General features: G+C 43.0%; 1 protein-coding gene across 2 annotated transcripts in view; it reads left to right on the top strand.

Annotated features, from left to right (window-relative positions):
* The first annotated feature begins 824 nt into the window (after nt 1-824).
* LPCAT3 (lysophosphatidylcholine acyltransferase 3) overlaps nt 825-22,526 on the top strand; it is a 39,668-nt gene continuing 17,966 nt past the window's right edge. Inside the window, exon 1 of one of the 2 annotated variants that reach the window (XM_049625008.1) lies at nt 825-1,128. In XM_049625008.1, the coding sequence (XP_049480965.1) occupies nt 978-1,128 (151 nt within the window). In that variant the 5' untranslated portion in view covers nt 825-977. The remainder of the gene's footprint in view (nt 1,129-22,526) is intronic. The other variant, XM_049625007.1, reaches the window with a different exon arrangement.

Genomic DNA, 22,526 nt, shown 5'->3' with positions numbered 1-22,526 from the left:
CATCATTGTATTCCCCAGAGCCCAGGACAGTCCCAGGCACATGCTAAATGCTCAACACACCTTTGTTAGCGTAATCTGAACGGTGGTTACCTGTAGGAAGTAAGAATGGGAAACAAGGTGGGAAGAAAGAACTTTTCTGTTTTCTGTTTCTAAACTGTTTGAACCTTTACCATGAACCTATATGAGTCCAATAGCGACAAATTAGTCCGTTTTAAATGAAAATAATACGGACCAAATCGGCATGTTTTAATTTCATCGCCTCTCGGGGGAAGGTGAGGTTTCAGTCCGGGAGATTACGTGAAAACGGATGCATGAACTAAAAGGAGCAAACTGTTGTGGGGCGCTGGGCTCTCCCGACACCCTTGCGAAGGGAAGGCGGCGTGCCCAACGGTTTGAGAACCGCCCAGAGGTACCGTTAGGAGGCGCTCGAGAAACTGCTCAAGGAATTCCCGCCCTCCCCGTTACATGCCCCAGTAACCCCGGCGCGCCGGCGACCGAGAGTAACCTCGCGGTCGGGTGACGGACCCCCCCGCCCCGACTCTCGCCTGCTCCCAGCTCAGCCAATGGGAAGGCAGCGCACGAGCCGGCCGGACACTCGCCCTCACCGACTCCTCCCCCAAGCAGTTAGAACCGAGTTGTACAATCACCTCGCCGCCGGCTTTAGACTTTTCCAATCGCAACTCAAGTTCCCGATCCCAAGCCCCGCCCCTCGGCCTGCCCCGCGTTCATTCTCGGCGGGAGTCACCTTTGCTTTACAAACGTTCAGACCCGCCCTCTGCTTACCTTGCTGCGTTAGGCCCCGCCCCCTGCCCGGACGGACCAATAGCCAGGGGAGCCTGAAGCCACTGGGCGGGCCTGCAGCCAATGCGCACGCCGTGGGCGGGCTCCGGGCCGGAATTGGGGGTGAAGCTACAGCCTTGTGCCCACATTCGGGGCGCGCGGAGCTGGGGGGTCCCTGGGGGACGCCCGGAGCTAAGATGGCGTCTGTAGCTGAGGGGGACGTGGGGACGGTGGCGGAGCTGGCGAGGGTGCTGCGGTGGGGTTTCGAGGAGCTGAGCCTTAACAAGTTGGCGACGTCCCTGGGCGCGTCGGAACAGGCGCTGCGGCTCATCATCTCCATCTTTATGGGTAAGGACCCTCCTGCCTCGCTCCGCCCCCTCGCGGAGTCCCCAGGGAATAGGGACGTGACACCCCCCCCCCCTCCACTTTCCGGAGCCACCCAGGAGGGCTTTGTGGGGTCCGGATGTGAATCCTCAATCACGCCAACCAGCTGTCGAGAGGAAGACAAGTCTTTTCGAGTCTGGGGGTGCCGTGCCCTCTGAACCTCTTCACCTTTCTCTTCGACCCCTGCTCTACCCTTCTGGCCCCTCATTTGAAGCCACCACCGTCTCCTCATGCCATGATCTAATCTACCCCGTGTCCCCACGACCTATCCTTATTTGTCTCTCTCTTGAGTTCTACTCTCTGTCCATGTGTACTGCTGTCTGTTATTAATATCAACTCTCACACATGCGCGCTTCTTGTGGTAGGCAAAGGCCCCCTAACTTAGGTATTAGCTTTGTGGGCCCTTAAGCCCCATATTCTATACTTCCATATTCGGAGCCTTTTTCTGCATTGCCAGCTTCCATTGTACTTCTCTTTTCTGTCTTGTTTCTAATATTTTCTTCTTATACCATATTGCTTCTCCCCCACCCTTAACCACTCACCTGCCATTTACCCTGGAATATTATTTTAATACTGGGTTTGGGAAACAGGACTGACAACCCCCTTAAAAACTATGCTACTCCAAGCGTTTATGACCTATATGGTTCAAAGGATGTGATGTGTCTGACTTTATGTCACAACAAGCTATATTATAACTGGTTTATAGGCTTTTTTTACTGCATCTTTCTTCCATGATTTTTAATACATGGAAACAGCATGGCACAATGATTTAAAAAAAAAAAAAAAAGTGTGAACTTGAAAGGCAACCAAGTCAGACCCAGCCCTGCTGCTCCTTGCAAACTGTGGGGCCCTGGGCAAGTCACTTAACCTCTCTGGGCCTCGATTTTCTTACCTATGAAATGAGAATAAGGTGTACCTAATAGGACTGTTGTAAAGCCCTGTAATAGTTCAGAGGTCAAGATCTGATGCATAAATCTTGAGTAGTTGGAAGGTTTTGTGAAGGTTATGGGACTTTAGCTGGTATAGTAGGGGTGGGGAAGAACTAAGCAAACAGCTCTGGGACAAGAGCAGGTTAGAGATCAGAATCGTAAGAAGTTTGAGATAAAAGTTGAGCAGATGTGCCTTAAATGCCAGAAAGAAGTTTGTAATGTATCCAGTAGTCAGCAGAGACGTGGACATATAATATTACCTAAGGGTGTTAACTAGATCTAGATAATGTGAGAGGCATCAATTTATATTTAAACAACCTTGGCAACTAATATAATTGTTACTTGCCTTTTGCATATAAAACCAAGGTGATCTTCCTTTCTTCCAACTGAAGGTCACCTTTTCCCTCCCTTGTGGAATTGTTAAATTTTAGAGGTGAAAAGGACCTCCCGTGTCTCTTAGATCTAACCCAGAGTTGTCAACATTCCAATCTAGAGTTCTTTGCACCACACCAGCTTTGAACTTCTACTCCTTCAGCCTTGTCTCTGACCCAGTTATTTGTTGGGGTTGTAATTGGCAATTAGGAGTGTTTACATTCATTAGTTTGGAAGCTCACTGTTGATTTCTCAACTATAAATTGAGAACGTAACACAGGTAGCAACAAATTATTAGGGGGCAACCTGTTAAATGGAGCTACGGCTGGAATTAGGACTTGGAATTGGTCCCTTTTTTGCTGACATAATTGAATACTGCCTGTGTGCTCCTGGTGGGCCACTGCTCTGTACTATCCTGGGGCATACACCTGACTGGGACATTGTTTTTTCTCCATGTCCTTCTCTCCTCATTACCATGCGTTATCAAGTGATAAACACTTGGTGAATACATCTGCCAAACTCCTGAGGCCCCTTGCCAGTCTACCATTTCCCAGCTCCTCCCTTCCTATCTCACATGTGCTGTTGCCTTCAGTAACTCTGGGTTTCTCATGTTTAGATTGACTTGGGGCCTCATGTTGCTTCCTATCAGCCATAGCTCTTCCACATGGATATATAGGGTTGTGTTTTCTAGGTGTGGATTAAATATATACATGCAAACGCAAGTTGATAAGCTTGACACATGCTTGGAAGAAAGAGTGCATTCTGGTTGTAAATGTTTTCCTTACAAAGGTATTCTCATGTCTGTGTATTGTAACCTAGAAACGAGTAGCCTTTCAGTAATGGAGTTCCTGGTTCCGGAACTCCGCTGTTTGGGGGAACTGGGATACTGAAGGAAATCCTTGTTAGAGGTACCAAGAAGGCCTGTAGTCCAAAATGATTTCTGACTCCCTTTCTACTACTTAAAGATTAATTTAGGTTAAAAGCACTTAAATGCAGATACCCCAAGGGAAGAGTCAGGTATATCAAGCATTCACGTTTTAAAGTGTGAATAACTTTTAATTGGATAGTCTCATTGCTCTTTCTTAACATCTTATTTTTTCCTACTTAGGTTCTGTGTACTGATCTTGGGGTGGGCCATAGATCATTAAAGCAGTAGCTTTCAAACCTTTGTGGCTCAGACCCATGGTGAGAAATATGTTTCATATCCTGACCCAGTACACATGTGCACTTATATATGTATTTGAAGCACGTTTCAGAAAACATTACTTATCCTTACATATGCGGTGTGTTTTTCTATTTTGTTTTTTAGTAGTGTTTATGACCCACTAAATTGATTTCATGACCTACTAATGGGTTACAAGTAGGTTGAAAAATCTTGAGTTAGATGCTGTAATTTTTAATATTCAGTACTTCAGGGAAAGGATAAGCTTATGAGGATTAATGCATTAGAGTATCCTGAACAGCCAGAAGACTCCATTAAAGGGATGTGTCTATCTATGTTTGTCCTTTGTGTGATTGCAAGGAATTTGGTGGAAGATGAATTTTGCTATGGTGTTGGCAAATACTGCCAGAAAACATCTCCCTTCAACAGCTGGGGTCTCATCACTCCTTAGATACTTAATAACATGAATTGTTCCAAATAAATTCAACAAAATATGCCTACTGTGAGTTAAACCCTATGCTTGAGCCTGCAAGGACAAGGGCATTGGTGCAGTATGAGTGATAGAGCCAGGCACTCAAAAGTATGGCTTACGGTTAGTGGGTAGGGAATGGGCTTGAGATAAGTACTCTAATAACCACAATAAAAGGCAGAAGTCTAAGTGCCATGAGACAATTACAAAGGTTATGAGATTGAAAGATTGGCCCTTTAATGAACTTTGAAAGCTGAATAAGGTTCCAACAGACTGAGATGGTAAGACATAAGGAATACAGTGAGCAAAGGTATTGAGGTAGGAATGCGTGGTGACACGGTCAAGGAACAGGAAGTAGTCCACTTGGACTAAAGCAGGATTTAAATAGAGAAGTGGTGGAAATAAGACTGGAAAGTTAGGTCGTAGAGCCTTGAAAGCCAAGGTAAGGGGGACAGGTAAGAGAAAAGCCAAGAGTAGGGAATCCCTGGAGGTATTTGAAAGGGATATAATGTGACCAGAGCTGTATTAGGAAGATAATACAGCATAGGGTGATTTCAAGTAGACACAGACAAGAAGTTGGGAAGCCAGTCAGAAAGAACAATGATCTAGATGGTTATATTGGCTTGGAGGCAAGGTGGTTGCACCTAGAGGGGGACATAGGGTTCTCATGTGAAATATTTTAGGAACACAGAATCTTTTCTTTTTCTTTTAATTTTTATTTTAGAGAGAGAGAAAGCAGGAGCAGAGAGAGGCAGAGAGAGAATCTTAAGCAGGCTCCACACTCAGCGCAGAGCTCCATCCCATGACCCCGGGATCATGACTTGAGCCTAAATCAAGTCAGACACTCAGCTGACTAAGCCATCCAGGCACCCCCTGGAACACAGAATCTTTTAAAAGGTAGATTCTGAATAAATAAATAAATAAATAAATAAATAAATAAATAAATAAAAGGTAGATTCTGTATGCACGTTCATCTACGCAGCTGCTCATGTCAAAAATCTAAGGATCAGCCCTGCCACTTTAACTCTCTCCCCACATCCCAGTCCCCAAGTCCTATCAATACCACCTCCACATTATGTCTCAAATACATCTACTTTTCTCCATCACCACAGCTGCTGACTGTCACCAGAACTACACGAGTAGCCTCCTGACTGGTCTCTAATTCTGTCCTTATCCCTCCCAAAGCAAAGAGGTCTTGATGCTGTGCCTTTCCTGCTCAGAACTCTTCGCAGGCTTCCATACGTGGCTAGTAAGCCCCTGCCTGCTGTTTCAGCCTCATCTCAAGCAAGTTCACAACTATTTTTTTATAACTTTTTTTTTTTTTGAGAGAGAGAGAGAGGGTGGGGGGCAGACTGAGAGGGTCCATGCCGAGCATGGAACCTGACTCAGGGCCCACAACCTAAGACCCTGACCCTGACCTGAGCTGAAACCAAGAGTCAGACACTCAACCACCTGAGCCATCCACATGCCCCTCACAACTTTTCAGCCTCAAGGCATTAAGCCCTTTCCTACCTTGGAGCCTATGTAGCTGCTAATGCAGGTGCCTAGAATTTTCTTCATTCATTCACCTAACAGGCATCTTTCATCTTTCAGGTCTCAGTTCAAATTGTCACTTTTTCTGAGAGTTCTTTCCTGACTCTCATTTTTTTTTTTCCCAATATATGAAATTTATTGTCAAATTGGTTTCCATACAACACCCAGTGCTCATCCCAAAAGGTGCCCTCCTCAATGCTCATCACCCACTTTCCCCTCCCTCTCACCCCCCATCAACCCTCAGTTTGTTCTCAGTTTTTAAGAGTCTCTTTTGCTTTGGCTCTCTCCCACTCTAACCTCTTTTTTTTTTTTTTTCTTCCCCTCCCCCATGGGTTTCTGTTAAGTTTCTCAGGATCCACATAAGAGTGAAAACATATGGTATCTGTCTTTTTCTGTATGGCTTATTTCACTTAGCATCACACTCTCCAGTTCCATCCACGTTGCTACAAAGGGCCATATTTCATTCTTTCTCATTGCCATGTAGTACTCCATTGTGTATATAAACCACAATTTCTTTATCCATTCATCAGTTGATGAACATTTAGGCTCTTTCCATAATTTGGCTATTGTTGAGAGTGCTGCTATAAACATTGGGGTACAAGTGCCCCTATGCATCAGTACTCCTGTATCCCTTGGGTAAATTCCTAGCACTGCTATTGCTGGGTCATAGGGTAGGTCTATTTTTAATTTTCTGAGGAACCTCCACACTGTTCTCCAGAGTGGCTGCACCAATTTGCATTCCCACCAACAGTGCAAGAGGGTTCCCATTTCTCCACATCCTCTCCAGCATCTATAGTCTCCTAATTTGTTCATTTTGGCCACTCTGACTGGTGTGAGGTGATATCTGAGTGTGGTTTTGATTTGTATTTCCCACATGAGGAGTGACGTTGAGCATCTTTTCATGTGCCTGTTGGCCATCCGGATGTCTTCTTTAGAGAAGTGTCTCTTCATGTTTTCTGCCCATTTCTTCACTGGGTTATTTGTTTTTCGGGTGTGGAGTTTGATGAGCTCTTTATAGATTTTGGATACTAGCCCTTTGTCTGATATGTCATTTGCAAATATCTTTTCCCATTCTGTTGGTTGCCTTTTACCTGACTCTCATTTTATATGATGTCCCCTGCTGTGCTCTCTCATATTGACTAAAATTTCCTCCCAAGTGTATATTCCAATTTGTAATTATATATTTGCAGAGAAGAGCAGAAACCACGTAAGTTTTTTTCACAACAGTATTCCTGGAGCTTAAGTACCTGGCTTATGGAAAAGGCCCAAGAAATATTTCATACATTCACACATGAATACATGAATGAATGACTTGGCAACTGATTAAATGGAGGATAAAGAAGTTGTTCGTAAAAAACTCAGTCCAGATGGGGCACCTGGGTGGCTCAGTCAGTTAAGCAATCTGACTTCTGTTCAGGTCATGATCTCATAGTTCGTGGGGTTGGAGCTCCGCGTCAGGCTCTCTACTGTCAGGGTGGAGCCTGCTTCAGATCCTTTGTCTCCTGTCTCTGCTCCTGCCCTGCACACACTCTCTCTCTCAAAAACAAACATTTAAAGAAAAACAACAACAACAACAACGCAGTCTAGGCACCTGGCTGGCTTAGTTGGTAGAGCATGTGACTCTCGATCTCAGGGTTGTAAGTTTGAGCCCCAGACTGCATGTAGAGATTACTTAAGAAAATAAAATTTGGGGGCGTCTAGGTGGTTCAGTCGGTTAGGCATCTGATTTTGGTTCGGGTCATGATCTCACAGTTCGTGAGTTTGAGCCACATTGGGCTCTGTGCTGACAGCTCAGAGCCTGGAGCCTGCTTCGGACTCTGTGTCTCCCTCTCTCTCTGCCCTTACCCCACTCATGGCCTCTCTCTCTCTCTCTCTCTCTCTCTCTGTCTAAAAAATAAATAAACATTAAAACAAATTGTATTTAATGATAAGTAAAACATATAAATAAATAATAAATAAAATCTTTAAAAAAAAAAACAGTCTTTCTGCCTGGGTGGCTGGAAAGATAACAGTATCTCACAAATGCAGAGAAGTCGAAAGGAGTGTCAGATACTGTTCAGTGCCAGCAGTGGTCTAGTTTTGGATTTGCTTTAGGCTCCAAGGGCAACTCCAGGTGTCTTAAGGGTTGTGAAACCCAATCTTAAGTTCAGGAGAGAAGTGGGACTAAATATAGTTTTAGGAGTCAATATTGGTATCATAATTGAATCAGGGAGGGAATGAAATGCCGTGGAAAAGCTTATACAAGAGAGAAGAGAACCCAATTGTTGTTGACTGAGTATGTTAATCTTGCCACCCCGTGTCAATAATAACAATTGCTGGCATTTATTAAGGATTTGGTACGTACCAGACATTGTCTGAAGTGCTGAACAATACCCCACCTACATCTGCCAATTACTCATGAGATAATTGTAGTGCTGTTACCATTGCCCTTGTGAAAACTGAGGCCTTCAAAGGTTAAGTAACTTGCCTAAGCTCATACCTGTTTCTACCCAACTCTAAAGTCCCTGTCTTTACCACCCTGGGATTGCAAACTGTGGGGGTGGAAAAGATCAATGCTGTGGGTATCCTTTTAGTTTATGTGCTTAAACCAATATGTAATCAGCATATGAAATACCTCGCAGGGTCTAAAGCTGGAGCTGGCCAAATGGAGCAGATGGCCACCTGCTTAAGTATGAGTATTCTCTAGTCTTGGCCATGACTGTGGCTTGGCTATTAGACTGATCAGAAATTGCACTTAAAGAGTAAGGATTCCTTCCTCAGAGGTTCAGGTTAGCATCACTAAGGTTAACAACCTTTAAAATCAAAGTAGGTCCTACAATTAAGTTCCCTTTGTTTTTGGGGGGTTTTTTTGTTTTTTGTTTTTTGTTTTTAATTCAGTTCCCTTTGGATCAAAGTCAGGTCTGGTCGTTCAGAACTAAATCTGTTATTCAGTGCAAAAAGCCTTCTTCAGGTAGCACTGAAATTACAATGTGAAGAGACCAAGGCCAAGCCAGATGGAAATTAAACAGCATTAACTACACAGATGGGACTTTTGACCATAATACAAAGCAGGGTCCAGAAATTCTACTACTGAAAAATAAGAGGGTTGTCTTAGGTGACTTTCAAGCCTTCTTCCAATTCTAGAAGTGTAGATATATTCTACATTTTTAGACTTTATCTTTATTCTGATTCATAGCCACAGATTTTATCATAATCTAACTCTTCCTGTTTGGAGATTTCTTTTAAATATATTTTTCCAATTCCTTTTTATCTGCACTCCAATATCTTACATTGCACAAAACTTTTCTTGAGTGCCAGTAGTACTTTTTTTTTTTAAGTTTATTTATTTTGAGAGAGAGAGAGAGAGAGAATGCATATGCATGTATGCGCTAGCTGGGGAGGGGCAGAGAGAGAGGGAGAGGCAGAATCCCAAGTAGGTTCTGCACTGTTAGTGTGGAGCCCCATGCAGGGCTCAAACACAAGAAACATGAAATCATGACCTGAGCCGAGACCATTTGATCCGCGCTGATGGAACAGAGCCTGCTTGGGACACTGTCTCTCTCTCTCTCTCTCTCTCTCTCTCTCTCTCTCTCTCTCTTTCACTCTCTCCCTCTATCCCTTCCCTGCTAGTGAGCACGTACTCTCTCTCTCTCCCTCTCTGTCAGAATAAATAATCTTTAAAAAAATATTTGCGGGCACCTGGGTGTCTCATTTGGTTAAGCATCTGACTTTCGCTCAGGTCATGATCTCACAGTTCGCAGGTTCAAGCCCTGTGTCAGGCTTTTCGCCGACAGCTCACAGCCTGGAGCCTGCTTCAGATTCTGTGTTTCCCTCTTTCTCTGCCCTTCCCCCACTTGTGCGCTTGATCTCTCTCTCTCTCTCTCTCTCTTTCTCAAAAATAAATAAACATTAAAAAAAAGAAACACAAAACTCAAGAAAAAGAATGACTCCATAAAAAAATATTTGCAAATCTTTTTTTTTTTTTTTTTTTTTTTTTAAAGAATCACGGGGTGCCTGGGTGGCTAGGTCAGTTAAGTGTCCAACTTGGGCTCATGTCATGATCTCACAGTCCATGAGTTCGAGCCCCGTGTCTGGCTCTATGCTGACAGCTCAGAGCCCTGAGCCTGCTTTGGATTCGGTCTCTCCCTCTCTCTCTGCCCCTCCCCTCTCACACTCTGTCTCTCACTCTCAAAAATAAACAAACATTAAACAAAAAATTAAAGAATCATTTATTTGCAGAGGCATGTGTAAATTTGGGCCCATGAGATTATATGCACAAGCTAATTTAACAAAAATAATTATATACCCACTGACATTATTAAATCCGTCTGGGGAGCCATCAGAACTCACCAGATGTGTTCAGTGCAGCAGCCTTTTAAAAATGGGATTGGTTTTCAAAAAAGAAATGGCATTTCAGCTGAACCTTAAAGGTTATGGAAGATTCTAGTAAGGGAGAGATGAGAGAGGAAGCTTTCCAGCTGCAAAGAATAATGAACATATATGTGGAGACCAGGAAAAGTGAGAAAAACCTGAGGAACAGTAAGTGGGCTGGTTTGTTTGGAACAATAGAGAATCCGTAAAGGAATAGTGGAGAAGAACCTGATAGACCTCTCAGGTGGGTAAGGGGTAAAATGGTGGAGTAAGGTAGTAGGAGGTGTATTATCTTTAAACACCTGCAGGCCTAAGTACAAATTCTGCATTAAATATGTACCAGCTGTGTTACAATAGACTAATTATTAAATTTCAACCACCCATTTCCTCATGTTCCCGAAGGCCGATATTACCAAAGAATTGAGGTTAAGGATTAAGCAGTTTATCTGATATTTAAATTGGATTTAATTCCTAACAAGCAACAATATTTCAAAACAGAACGTGAAATTTACATGAATTTTTAAAATAGCGTAGTCATCAAAGAAATGTTTTATTTCTAGAGAACTGCTTAGGCATACCCTTTGTGTGGACACATTCATTCTTCTCTGCTCTGGAAAAGTTTGGGAAGCTCATTAGGGTGTGAGGACTGAATGAGATAAAATGTATAAACATTGGGGGCACCTGGGTGGCTCAGTCGGTTTAAGTGTCCAACTCTTGATTTCGGCTCAGGTTATGACCTCACGGTTCCTGAGATCCAGCCCCACCTTGGGCTCTGCACTGATAGCACGGAGCCTGCTTGGGATTGTCTCTCCCTCTCTCTGTGCCCCTCCCCTGCTCATGCGTGCACTCTCTCAAAATAAACTTAAAAATATATGTATGTAAGCATCTGACCAAGCCTAACCCAAGGTAGTTTTAAATAATTGCTCTCTTCCTTCCCTCAACAAATATTCATCTTCTTCCTTTCCAAGTAGACTCTATAGTCTTGGGACCAGAGTCATGAGCACCTCCTAGCATCTCCTGGCTTGCATCCTAGGAACTTATTAGAAATGCAAATTCTTTTTTTCTTTTTTTTTTTAATGTTTATTTATTTTTGAGAGAGAGAAGGAGACAGAGCACAAATGGGGGAGGGGCAGAAAGAGAGGGAGACACAGAATCCAAAGCAGGCTCCAGGCTCCAAGCTGTCGGCACAGAGCTCGACGAGGGGCTTGAACTCACAAACTGTGAGATCCTGACCTGAGCCGAAGTCAGACACTCAACCAACTGGGCCACCCAGGCACCCCTAGAAATGCACATTCTTAGGTCTGCCCCAGACCTACTAAAGACAGGGCCTGATGATCTGTGTTTTAACATGTCTTCTAGGTTATCGTAACTACCCTGAGGTTTGAGGATCACTGGTTTATTTCTTCTGGTAGCTGTTTTGTAATACTTAGTGTCCCCATAGTATCTTCAGCTTTTTGAAATGGTGTCGTATCCCGTGATCTTTGTAATAAACAAATTTCTCAGATTCTTATTGCTTAATTTTCCCTATTTGCTAGTATCACTTGTTATTCCTCAAATACTATTATTATTACCAAATTACGCTGTTAATGTTATTATAACAATGATACTGTTAGATCATCATCATCTTCATTGTCTAACTAACATCATTATCTCCACCATCTGTTTCACACTTTTGATGAGAAGGTTAAATGTAGAGGAGGGTTTTTTTGCGTAAGGTTGTTAGACAAATAGTTCCATCTTTCCTCTTCTGTCTTGCATCAGCCACCTCCAGCGGTATAGCATTCTCCTAATCGATTGCCTCACATTTCTTAACACAGTTGATAAACTGACTTGTAGCTCTAACAAGAATGAGGTGCCCCAGTCGCGGCTGCCAGGGAAAGCTGTCCTTCCCAAGCACAGAGTTTTTTAAGGTAGAGGTGTGTGTTTGTGTTGACATTTTTTCAGCAATTGGCTGAAGTCCAGGGCCAAGAGATTTAGGGCCCACCTAGAGTTCTCTTGGTGAAGCAGTAATAGCTCCCTAGAGGCCTTCAAAGCCTATCTGTGATTTGTGCAGCCCAAAAGATGTTGCATGCAGCTTTATTTCTACCCCGTTTTCAAAATGAGAAGAGTAGGGGGTGTGTAAGACACTAAAAATAAGGATAAGTAATTTCTGGATAAGAATTGCCTTTGGGCTTAAAATGGACTGGTTTTTAAATCCAAGTTCCTCTCTACTCAGGCACTGGCTTTGAAGATAAAGTGAGATTCATTAAATTCTGGACACCTTGCACCAAGTATTCTAAGAACCATATGTACCAAAATTGTTAGTAATAGAGGCTTCTGATAGAAATGCCACTGGATTCTAGCTGTAAGGACATTTGTCAGAAAGTGGGTAGAAGATCAGGCCAAAAATGAGCAGACCCAGGTTTTGTTTTTGACTCACATGAAGTCACCAAGTAGACTATTTAAATGCCCCACTCCAAGCATGGGCTGTGTTTAAATTAAAAATAAAAAGCTCTTGTCAATTAAAGATGCTTTTCAGTACCAAGTATTCATGTTGCTATGGCATTTTCATAAGAAAGGCATATATGGTCATTCTGCTGCATAAAATATAAGTGGTGAGGTAGTAATTTTGTAGGCAGTTTACTAAAAAAAAGAAAAAAATAGAGGATTCATGCATATATATTGTCTACAGATCTGAGGCAGATATGGGATCCCAGGAAGTTAACGTTCTGATCACTGTATATTTGTAAATGCTGTGATGAGAAGTGGCTTCCATGTAGGCATGGTAAATGCCTTATAGTTCCTGAGGTTTCCGATTTCTGCTGTGATAGCAACTCTAAACTCAGATGCACTTGGACACCACTCTGGATCACTGTCCATAAATACAAAACTTCTGTTTGTAAGCCAGCAAGCAGAGGCCAGCTGGAACGGTGCCCTGTTAAGTTTCTTATGACATATACCTCTGACGAAAGGGAGAAAGATTGATTATAGTTAGCGTACAAATAAAGTGGGGCTCTGACTAAAAATATCAAACCATTAGTGCTACTAGAAATCCTCATTCTTTAGCCAAAGGATAATTTGACTGCACTCTTTAATTCTTCATTGAGTCTTCTGAAAGAGTAGTCAACAAAAGCAAAACTAGGAACTGGGTGCCATACAATTATATTATTTACACTAAGAACCCAACATAATTATGGGGACCCAGATCATCATATCACCAGAAGCTCCAAATTTCTTCAAGTCTTACCCTCTTGGTTTATATTCTAAAGTATTTTTTAATTCTAAAATATATAATTTTTAGTTTTTAAAAATCTTCCCAAATATTCAAGTAATATTGAATATAGAATTGAATATTGAATATAGAAAGAAATCGGTCATTTCCAACTTTTGTACATCCAAGGATACTGCCAAGAAAATGAAAAGATAACCCACAGATTATGAAAATATTTGTAAATCATACATATGGTAAGGATCTAGTGTCCAGAATATATCAAGAATTCTTGTAACTCAATAAGAAAAAGACAAATAACTCAATTAAAAAATGGGCAAAGGATATGAATAGACATTTGCCTAAGGAAGACATACAGTTGCCCAATAAGTACATAGAAAAATGCTCAACTCATTAGTCATTAGGGAAATGCAAATTAAATGACATTACATACCACTTCACACCCTCTAGTATGACTGTAATCCAAAAACAAAACAAAACAGGAATAAGAAAGTGTCGGTGAGGATGTGGAGAAATTGGAACCCTCGTGCATCGCTGAAGGGAATGTAAAACAGTGCAGCCACTATGGAAAACAGTTCAGCAGTTTCTCAAAGTTAAAGTTACAGTATGACCTAGCGATTCCACCCCTCGTTTCTATACTCGAGAGAATCGAAAGCACACGTTCACACAAAAACTTGTACAACATTTGCGTCCTATGTTCATAGCACTATTATGATGGCCCAAAAGTGGAAACAACCTATTTGTCCACCAACTGATGAATGAATAAACAAAATGTTATATTCCTACAGTGGAATACTATTCAGCCATAAAAAAGGGAAGTGCTGCCACCTGCTACAATGTGGATGAACCTTGAACACATTATGCTAATGTTTTCATTATGTTAATATTGTGCCAAGAAGTGGCCACATTTTGTATGATTCCATTGGAATAAAATGTTCAGAATAGGGGTGCCTGGGTGGCTCAGTCGGTTAACCGGCTGACTCTTAATTTCCGCTCAGATCACGATCTAGCCGTTTGTGGGTTCTAGCCCTGCGTCAGGCTCTGAGCTGACCGTGCAAAGCCTGCTTGGGATTCTTTCCCTCATATCTCTCTCTCTCTCTCTCTCTCTCTCTCTCTCTCTCAAAATAAATAAATACACTTAAAAAAATTGTTTTAATAAAATGCCCAGAATAAGTCGGGCACCTAGGTGGCTTAGTTCAGCGTCCGACTCTTGATTTCGGCTCAGGTCATAACATGGTTATTGAGTTTGGGCCCCGCATTGGGTTCTGCTCTGACAGAGTGGAGCCTGCTTGGGATTCTGTCTCCGTCTCTGTCTGCCTCTCTGTCTCCCTCCCTCTCTCTCAAAATAAATAAACTTTTTTTTTTAATGTCCAGAATAAGCAAATTCATAAAGACAGAAAGTAGTTTGGTGGTTGCCAGGAGATGAGATGGGGGGGGGGGGGAATTGGGACTGAGTGCTCAGAGAGGTGGGGTTTCTTGTCAGGGTAATGGAAATGTTCCAGCATTAGACCCTGGGGATGCTTGGACAACAATGAGAATATACCAAAATTCAGTGAATTCTACACTTAAAAAAAAGACTAAAGAGGGACTGTGTATGATCACAGGTAGAGCAGAACCCAGCAATTAACACCTATTCAGATTCATGAGGACAATTACAGGGCGTAATGCTGTTATCTTTCCTTCTGTTAGAATCTTAGATGTAAGAAAGGGTTTATTGTTTCATTTGCTGAAATACCTGCAGAGAAAAGTCTCACCTACCTTGTTTGTATTTACAAAGATCAGATTTGACGGCTCTAAACTCTAGAGAGAAATTATCATGAGCAGTAGGTGGGAGGGGTGGAGAAAGAACAGCTAATTAGCCACTTGGGCCTTGTGACGGGGCATCCCTCAGGCAACCTTAGGCAAGATCAAGTCACCATGGGAGCGAAGGGCCCGTTTCTCCACTGAAAACCAGTGCCATAAATTCAAAGGGCGCGGGTGGGGGTGAGGAGGGACTCACGTTACTACACACCAGTTAGACGTTTTTGAGAGAGAACCATAACGCACAAAATCCAGAAAGCATTAAAAATGGGGGGGGGGGGAACACTTCAGGTCTGTATAAGGGAAGGAAGTGGAGGAAGCAATAACAGAAAGGGCAGGAAAGGAAAATAAGAGGCAAGAGAAGGGGGGACCGGTCAGAGAGCAGGGAAGGGGGCTGCGCCGTGGGGGTCTGGCCAGCCCGCTGCTTCTCACCGTGCCTGTGATGGGCCTGTTTTCGCAGGTGATAAACATCTATGCTAGATGATTTCTACAGTCCTTTCCTCTCCTGGACCTACACAGATGCCTCTGCCATCTGAAATGCATAGCCATAGTATAATGAAATACAGGATACCTCACCCCACATACACACACCCCGTGGCCCCACTCCCTTTGCTTCGCTTCCCTTCGTTTCCCTTCGCTTCCCTTCGCTTCCCTTCGCTTCGCTCCGTTCCGCTTCCCTTTCCTTCCCTCCCCTCCCCACCACTCTCCTCCCCACCATTCCCCTCTCCTCCCCTCTCTAACCCTGGCTGCATCCCCTTGCCTCCTGTAGTCTCTTGATGTACCCAGCATTTCAGCCACTGTACGTAAAACTGTTAATGAACAAGGAAGAGGGCTTGTAGGCAACATGTTGCTCCCTTGCTCTGCTCCCTTACTCTGCACGCTGGCTAGGGGTGACGATGTATCTTGAAGTCCACACCGACAGTCTTTGTGCCCCTTCTCCTCTTCAAAATTTGCTTCCCACGTACCACCCTTGCATCCCACGTCCCAGCTGTCTCTCCCTGCCTACCAGTCACAATCCTGTCACAGCCTTCTCAGCCTCACCCCTCCTCAGACCTGTGCCGCCACTGACAGCCGGGATCCTACAGCCACCAACACTGCTGCCAAGCGTCCCCCACCACAACCCCCCACCAGAACTTATTTGGGGAATATGCTTGTCATTTGGAAGATCTTGGATGAAGCCCTGTACCCACGGGATTCTGGGAGTAGAAGAATTTTCTGGCATATGCCTAATTTTGTTGTGGTGGTTGATTTTTTTTTTTTTTTTTATAATCCAAGATTTGGGGGACCTGAAGCTTATATAATCTTGGGAACCTTTTTTAAGAAAAAGGCTACAAAAATAGCTAACAAGTTTCACAAAAACATATGACCATGTGAACATGCTGTTAGCTGCCACCCCCACCCCCCACCACTGCCCAGAGCCTTAAATGGGGCCTATGCCAAGGACAAGCCTTGAAACTAAAGCTTTATTCGCTTCATGGCCAATGGTCTTCTTCTGGAGTACCGGGTACAATTTACAGACCTTTATTTTTGCAACTTGCTATAGGCTTAATTTAGTTAAATCATAGTGAGGTGGGCAGAGGCCAAACCGGTTGAAAGAATACTCCAAGTTTAAGGTTAGGTATAGATTATGCTTATATAAAATATTTGCCCGTATGTAAATTTTTTTAATTTTTTTAATGTTTATTTTTGAGAGAGACAAACAGAGCGTGAGCCCGGGAAGGGCAGAGAGAGAGGGAGACACAGAATCTGAAGCAGGCTCCAGGATCTGAGCTGTCAGCACAGAGCCTGACACAGAGCTCAAACCCATGAACCGTGAGATCTTGACCTGAGCCGAAGTCCAACGCTCAACCCACTGAGCCACCCAGGTGCACCGACGTGTAGAATTTTTAAGTGGCCCCAAAGAAACCCATGTATGATGCTTCTATGGATATTTTCTCTTTTAATCTATACAACAACCTGCAGATATGGCTGCCAATTTCCCTATTTCACAGATGAAGAAATTGAGATGCAAATAATCTAAGTAATTTGCCCAAACTGCAGAGCTGATTTTCTGAACTAGATTACTCTTGATTCCTGAGTCCAGGGATATTCTAGCTGATCAGATAATTGGCTACAAGTTGCCACCATGTCATTTATTAATTTACAGAAAATTAAAATGTGATACACTGTCTTTGCTAAGAAAGGCATTTTGGTGTCTTGACGTGCCTCAAAGTCAGTCTCAACAGCTGTCGTCCCTGTTCCACTAAAATGGAGAAAGGCCAGTCAACAGCCTCTTTTAGCTTTAACATTCTTTCAGTCTGTACATTTTTGTAGAGTAAGTCCGAGGGGAGAAAAAAATTTATCTACAGTAACAAAGTAACTATGTGACCATTTGAACAAACCATTGTAGTATAGAAAAATACTGTAACCGGACATTCAAACATCTGGATAACGATCTTGACATCCCTTCTGCCATCTAATCAGACTTGAAATACTGCGGAGGGCTTGCCTTGATGGACAGCTAACTCCTGGACTAAGAAGCTAGTGAGAATCTGTTCGTGTCCAACTCCTTGTGGCATAACAAAAAATGGTGACATCAAAGTCAGTCCTCTGTTGGGTCTTAACTTTTCAGCCTTTGTAGCAGATTTTACCAGTTTAGCCAACGTGTGGGTCTATCAGCCACCAGCACTAAGCTTAACATGGTTAAGCTTAGTAATAAGCTTAAGCTCATTACTAAGAGCACTTGGTTTAAATGGAGCAGTTAAAGAATTACTCTTGGTGGGACTTTGGGGCAGCTCGGGTTTAGGTTGTTGGGTTGGGTTAAGTGACTGAAAAACTAATATGTATATATTTTTTTGAGAGAGAGAGAGAGAGAGAGTGCACGCGCAGGGGAAGAGCAGAGAGCAACGGAGAGAGAATTCCCAGCAGGCTCCGTACCACCAGCACAAAGCCGAGTATTTCTTAACCTTCATAGCAAACCCTTTTTCTTTCCCACAAGTAACAGCCATCCACTAGTTTACCTTTGAAATGTCCCCTCTATTCATTGATTCCCCAGGACATTTTGATCACTTGTCCCAGTTTTCTTGAATCTTGTATCACATTTGTCAGAATGTTCGAGATACTCAGCTGGAGGACACTTTGAGAAGGGAACCGCTATATTCTTACTGAGCTGTGTGAGGGAAGGTAGGGACGGGAAGTCCCCAAGAATTGGATTAACAAAGAGAGCACAGGAGAGCACCTAGACTTGGCATTAAAATGTAGATGTTAATTGTTTATAGATAGGAGATTAAGCGAACATAAACATGAGTGTGCATGTGTCTGCAGACAGATGCTTGAATATAGATTATTGTTGAGCAAAGAATAATACAGCTGTAGCTTTAAAAGCACACAGCTAGGCATTTATTAGTGAGTCGCTAGCAGGTCACTGCCAAGTGCCAAGGCATGTGGCAAGAATATCCGAATGGAAGTCAAGTGATGTGGATTCTAATTTGAGCTGTGCTCTGTTAACCTTGGGCATGCTTGTGATCCCATTTGGGCCTTAGTGTCTTATCTAATGAAGGCCTTGGAGTCAGTGATTTCTAAGATTTCTTCAGGTTCTAAGAATCTGAATATATTATGAATAACCATTCAGCACATAACTCAGCCCAAGCTGTACAGGATTGTCAGAGTGTGGAAGATGTGTTGGCACCTTGCCCTTACTATCCGCAGGCCTAATCTGGTGAAGAGAAACAAAGGACCAGTTCTGAACAGATTCCAAAGGTGAGAGCTTCATCCTCACCTAAACGTCCATAATCTACAGGTGCTCTTCCAGCTGACACAGTGGTCAGTAACCGAGCATACGTGCCTAACCCGTTGCCAATTGCTTGAATAGGCAGTGTCGGGCAAAGCTTTCCTGTCCTTTCCATTTGTTTGTCTTCCTTTTCTTTGTATAGTGGTTGGGCACAGGAACTTCCACTTGGATGGAAAAAAGAAGTGAATGGCAGATCTTCAAAGTAGAAATAGTGACGATAAAATTATCACGTGAAAGTATTTGTTAAAATAAACAACAGGGGCGCCTGGGTGGCTCAGTTGGTTGAGCGTCCGACTTCGGCTCGGGTCATGATCTCACGGTTCGTGAGTTCGAGCCCCACGTCGGGCTCTGTGCTGACAGCTCGGAGCCTGGAGCCTGCTTCGGATTCTGCGTCTTCCTCTCTCTTTCCCTGCCCACACTCTGTCTCTCTCTCTCTCTCTCTCTCTCTCTGAAAATAAACATTACAAATTTAAATAAATAAATAAACAACAAATAAGCCACGTTCAAAAGCAGTCCTATTTTATATTCTAGTCTATAATCCTTGGAAAAATTTAACTGAAATTTGGTTAAAAGGACAGATAGCTGTTTGATAGATCCTTCCAACATGGCCCTGCTGTATTGCCCAAAGCAAGATAGACATTATCTGTGGTAACCTTCCATAGACTAGAAAAATTATAACATCCAGGCAAGATAAGAATGAAACTGGGGCTTTTTCCAGCCATCTCTAACTAGAAATTCCAAAAACCCTCCATAATCTTGTCAGTAAACAGTTCCTAAGAGCACTGCTGAAAGCTAAGAAACGGGTAGACAAGAAATAGATGAATTAGACCATGATTGTAGGCAATTGACTACAAAAGGAGTAAGTGGGATTGAACAGTAGCTAGAAGCAGCAGTGAAGGGACAGGGATAGTGGGAAGGGCTAGAAGGGAAGTTTGAAGTTAGAGGAGATCATGTGCTAGGGGCTTAAGTCACGGACTTAGAGGTGAGACCCATTGGTTAATATCCAGCTGCATGGATTACTCGGCAATCAGCACAGTATAGCTAACTGTTTTTATTTGTTTGCTTATTCAGAAAGTGAAGACAATAATATTATTTCTTCCTTCACTTAATTAGGAGGATTAAGTGGCATAATGTGTGTAAAGTGCTTAACTCAGCGCATGCCATGTAGTAAGTACTCGGTAAGCGTTTCGTTGGTATTCACTGGCATTAATGATAATAATAATTGTTATCATTGAGGAAGAAAGAATAAGGAAGCTAGCAAGAAAGACCATAAAGTTCTCTGGTGAGACTGAGATGGCTAGAATTCCAAGGACTGGGCCCAAAGGGAAGGAGGAGATGTTTAAAGAGGAGGAAGGCACATCTTTTCTCTGAATCTGGAGAAAAGGATAAAAGCATGGATTTCAAGCAGATCTTCTTAAGTTTTCTCACGGTCAGTTCCCTGAAGACGATGGTGGAAGACTAAATAAGTGTGTGCTCTCGGGCCCGGGGGTCTTAGCGTAAAGCAGCTGTTAAAAGACAGAAATGTCAGGGCGCCTGGGCTCAGTTGGTTGAGCGTCTGACTCTTGATCTCAGCTCAGGTCTTGATCTCAGGGTTGTGAGTTCAAGCCCCACGCTGGGCTCCTCGCTGCACAGGAAGTCTACTTAACAAAATAGAAATGTCATTTGAGTCTCATGTTGTATTTGTAAAATACAAGGCAACGGTGCATTCTGTTTTGTATGATTTGTTTTTATATAATGAAGCTACTTAGCAGTTAAATTACTTGGAATTCTTTCTGCAAAACTTCTCGTATTATTCGTCTTCATGTTGGGGTACGTGTACCCAAGGGGTACACAAGGACTTTCCAGGGGATACATGGGCATGGATTAGGGAATTAATTTCCAGGTTTTCAGCTTCCATATGTACTCTTGTCTAAAACTAATAAGCTTAAGACTGTCTGCTCTGAAGGTTCTCCTTTCCCAGCTCCCTTAAAGTCACCTGTTAGCAGCCTTAGACAAGTGAAAAAAAGGTATGGTGGGTTGCCCCAGGATGCCACAAAAGTAAAGCAAAGAGGAGCAGTCCCTTTTTTTTTTGTAATTATTTTTTAAAGTATAATTAGCATAGGGGCGCCTGGGTGGCTCAGTCGGTTAAGCGTCCGACTTCAGCTCAGGTCACGATCTCGCGGTCCGCAAGTTCGAGCCCCGCGTCGGGCTCTGGGCTGATGGCTCAGAGCCTGGATCCTGCTTCCGATTCTGTGTTTCCCTCTCTCTCTGCCCCTCCCCTGTTCATGCTGTGTCTCTCTCTGTCTCAAAAATAAATAAACGTTATAAAATAAAATTAAAAAAATAAAATAAAGTATAATTAGCATATAGTTGAGCAGCTCTTATTTTATCCAGGTGACAAACTCATGACAACCTTATCTATCTGGCTTTTTAAAATTTTTTTAATGTTTATTTATTTTTGAGAGAGAGAGAGAGACCGATCGTGAGCGGGGGAGGGGTAGAGAGAGAGGGAGACACAAAATCTAAAGCAGGCTCCAGTCTCCAAGCTGTCAGCACAGAGCCCCACGTGGGGCTAGAACCCACAAACCGTGAGATCATGACCTGACCCGAAGTCCAGTGCTTAACCAACTGAGCCACCCAGGCACTCCTATTTATTTTTGAGAGAGAGAGAGAGAGAGAGAGAGAGAGGCAAAGAATCCCAAGCAGGCTCCGCACTGTCAGCCCAGAGCCCAGCTCAGCCTCCAACGCACAAACTATAAGATCATGACCTGAGCCGAAATCAGGAGTCAGACGCTTAACCAACTGAGTCACCCAGGCACCCCTTTTATCTATCCATCTTAAAGCCAGAATTCAGAAATAAGATGGTCGTTATGAGAGAGAAGTATTAGCATGTTTACTAGAACTTAAAAATGAGCCTAGGCCTCTTTTAACAGAAAGGAAGTCTGATCAAGCTGATTAGCCTGCCATCGGCAGACATTTCCACACGTACTTAAAGCACAGCTTCAATATACATTTAAAAAACACATCACTTGCTATTGTTTAAGCTTATAACTAATAGATGACAACTTAAAAATGTGACAGGGGATTATAGAGTTTTTCATAAGTCTTTTTGGGGCTTATTCCAGCAAAAATCTTGAAGACCATCACAGTGGCTTACTCATCTTTAATTTCTCGTTTTCTGTCATTCCCCCCACATCCAGACAGTCCTATTGCTTTTTTCCTGTTATGCCCATTTCAGACTGCCCATTTTCCAAACCTTCCTGGCCATTTTGTTATGCTGTTTTGCCCCCCTTGTAGTGAACCCCTCTTGAAGTGACTCTGAAGGGCTCTTTCCTACCTCTGCGTCTTTACTACATTACTCTCCTCCCAGGAGCGCCCTTTCCTTATCTTCTCTATCCATCCTGACTTCTCTGGTCACTGCTGATCTCTGTCCTTTCTGACTCCTACAGCATTGGCTACTCCATGCAGTTAGTACTTTAAGAACATCAGTGTTTGATACTTCTCTCTTATTTGCAAAGCTCCCTAGGGGTTAAAAAACATCTCTTTGGTTTCTACCAACATTCCCCTTTTTGCCTAATGCAACGCTGACCACGCATAGTGGATGGTTAATAAATACTTCATTGACTGCCTAGAGAATATTCTCTCATCCTTTCATTTTGTCATCCATTCAACAAATATTTTTGAGACCTTTTTTGTACCGGGATTTGTACTAGGCACTGGGGAGAAAACAGACAAAAATCCCTACTTTCAAAGGCTGATAAATAAACAAAATATATACTATGTAATTAATT

The sequence above is a fragment of the Panthera uncia genome, chromosome B4 (genome assembly GCF_023721935.1).
Source record: "Panthera uncia isolate 11264 chromosome B4, Puncia_PCG_1.0, whole genome shotgun sequence".
Classification (NCBI taxonomy): Eukaryota; Metazoa; Chordata; class Mammalia; order Carnivora; family Felidae; genus Panthera; species Panthera uncia.
This window is presented reverse-complemented; position numbering and strand designations above follow the sequence as displayed.